This window comes from Carlito syrichta, unplaced genomic scaffold (assembly GCF_000164805.1).
Source record: "Carlito syrichta isolate Samal-C Ts95f unplaced genomic scaffold, Tarsius_syrichta-2.0.1 Scaffold155075, whole genome shotgun sequence".
Classification (NCBI taxonomy): Eukaryota; Metazoa; Chordata; class Mammalia; order Primates; family Tarsiidae; genus Carlito; species Carlito syrichta.
In genome coordinates, this window is record NW_007099171.1 from 39,717 (window position 1) to 41,460 (window position 1,744).

A 1,744-nucleotide genomic window follows, 5' to 3' on the forward strand; every position below is an offset into this window, starting at 1 on the left:
GCCTCGACCTGCTGGGCTCCGGCGATCCTTCCACCTTAGCCTTCCAAGTAGCTGGAACTAGAGGCGCATGCTACCACGCCCGGCTAATTTTTTGGTTTATTGTAGAGATGAAGTCTCGCCAAGTTGCCGAGGCGGGTCTCGAACCCGCGGGCTCAGGTAATCCACTCACTTGGCCTCCCAAAGCGCGGGATTACAGGCTGAGCCACCGAGCCCGGCTACAACAGATTTTTAAGTTCTGTGAGTCCCTCCAGCGAATCACAGAACCTGAAGGTGGCCTTGGGGACCAAGCTGCACCCTGAGGTGTCTTGCATCTTTTATCCATGTTGGTTCAAGTCAGATTTTTCTTGTCCTTTGCTAACTCAAGAATCCTAGCTCACGAAGGTTGGGCTGATTGGTCCCATTTTACAGAAGCAGAAGACTGAGGCCCAAACAGAAGTCCCTTGTTGAAGCAGATCGAGCCCCAAGGCCTGACCCTCCCTCTCACCGCTTGGGGCCGCCTCCCCCTGGCTGCCCTCACCTTGATAAAGAGCCGCCACCACTGCCAGTGTCTGAGCTTGAGGTAGGCCGCACAGTTTCGCTGCATCACCCTCAGGGCACTCTGCTGCTGCTGCCGCTTCTGGAAAGCCCTGCGTGGGGAGATGAGTGAGCGGGGACTCAGGATTATGGAGTCATTATTAAGCACCTACTGGATGAGGCGCTATTCCACTACGGTCGATCTTGTATTCAGCCTGTTAGCCCTTCTGCCTCCCTCTCTGCCCTGTCCCACACTGCCCACCCCAGTTCAGGCCCCACCGTCTCCCCTATCCGGACCCTCAGGCCAGCCTCCTCCCCAGCCTCCCAGCCTCTAGCCTCTCCTCTCAGTCCAGCCCTACATGACTCCAGAGGGTCTTTCTCCACTCAGAGCTGACCCTCCTCTCCTCTGCTCACAGCCCTCCAAGGCTCCCCAGCACCCCAGACAAGGCCCCCGCTCCTCAGCCTGGTGTCTGGAGTGTCCTTCCTGCCACACTCTGTTCTCTGAGCCACTGCCAGGGAGGAAGGAGGCTTTCCCACAAACGTCCTGCGTGCCTGAATTGTGCCAGGCTCTTGCAGCACCGGGCCTTTGCACAAGCGGCCTCTCCTGCCGGGAACACCGTTCCCACGCCCCTTCCTCCTCCTGGTCGTCCAGGGTGAGGTGGGGGAAGTCCAGGCCTGCAGCAGGGAGTCCACACTGCACCGCACCCCTCCCATCCCTATCAAGGCACGTGGCACCCCAGGGGGAGCGTGACTCTCTGTACCTGGGTATGTCGCTCCCTCAGACAGGAGTCCCTCGAGGGAACAGGTGGGAAGGACAACTTGACCTGGGCTGCCCTGGGCCTTCTCTGTGTTAGCACTGAAAGTCCTGCACCCAGTCGCAAGTGACCTGGGATGGTCTGTCACCCCACGGCAGAGTCTAGCTCTGTGTCATTGTCACTCAGCACGGGGCCTGGCCCATGGGGCACGTGGGGACAGCAGCACTGCAGCACCTGGGCACCCAGTGTCTCCATCCCATTCTCAACTCATCAACCACTTTGAGGCCCTGGCCCCTGGGGCCATCTGGTCAACCCCTCCCAGTCCCAGCCTTGGCCAACAAGACCCAGGAAGACAGCCTGGCCCCCCACCTGCGGGCCAGGTATCCCCGGGCAGCCGCCTGGAAGGACACGATGATGTCCGTGACCTTCAGGTCCCGCTCCTCTTCCAGCTGGGCCAGGACCCCCGCCCGGAAGAA

At 60.4% G+C, this 1,744-nt stretch overlaps 1 protein-coding gene across 1 annotated transcript in view; it reads right to left on the reverse strand.

Moving 5' to 3' along the window:
- LOC103252352 (myosin-14) overlaps nt 1–1,744 on the reverse strand; it is a gene marked incomplete at its 3' end in the record, with an annotated part of 57,958 nt that overhangs the window by 39,713 nt on the left and 16,501 nt on the right. The window contains exons 10-11 of the mRNA XM_021709054.1: nt 1,638–1,744; nt 518–626 (exon numbers count right to left, since the gene is read on the reverse strand). Of these exons, the coding sequence (XP_021564729.1) occupies nt 518–626; nt 1,638–1,744 (216 nt within the window). The remainder of the gene's footprint in view (nt 1–517; nt 627–1,637) is intronic.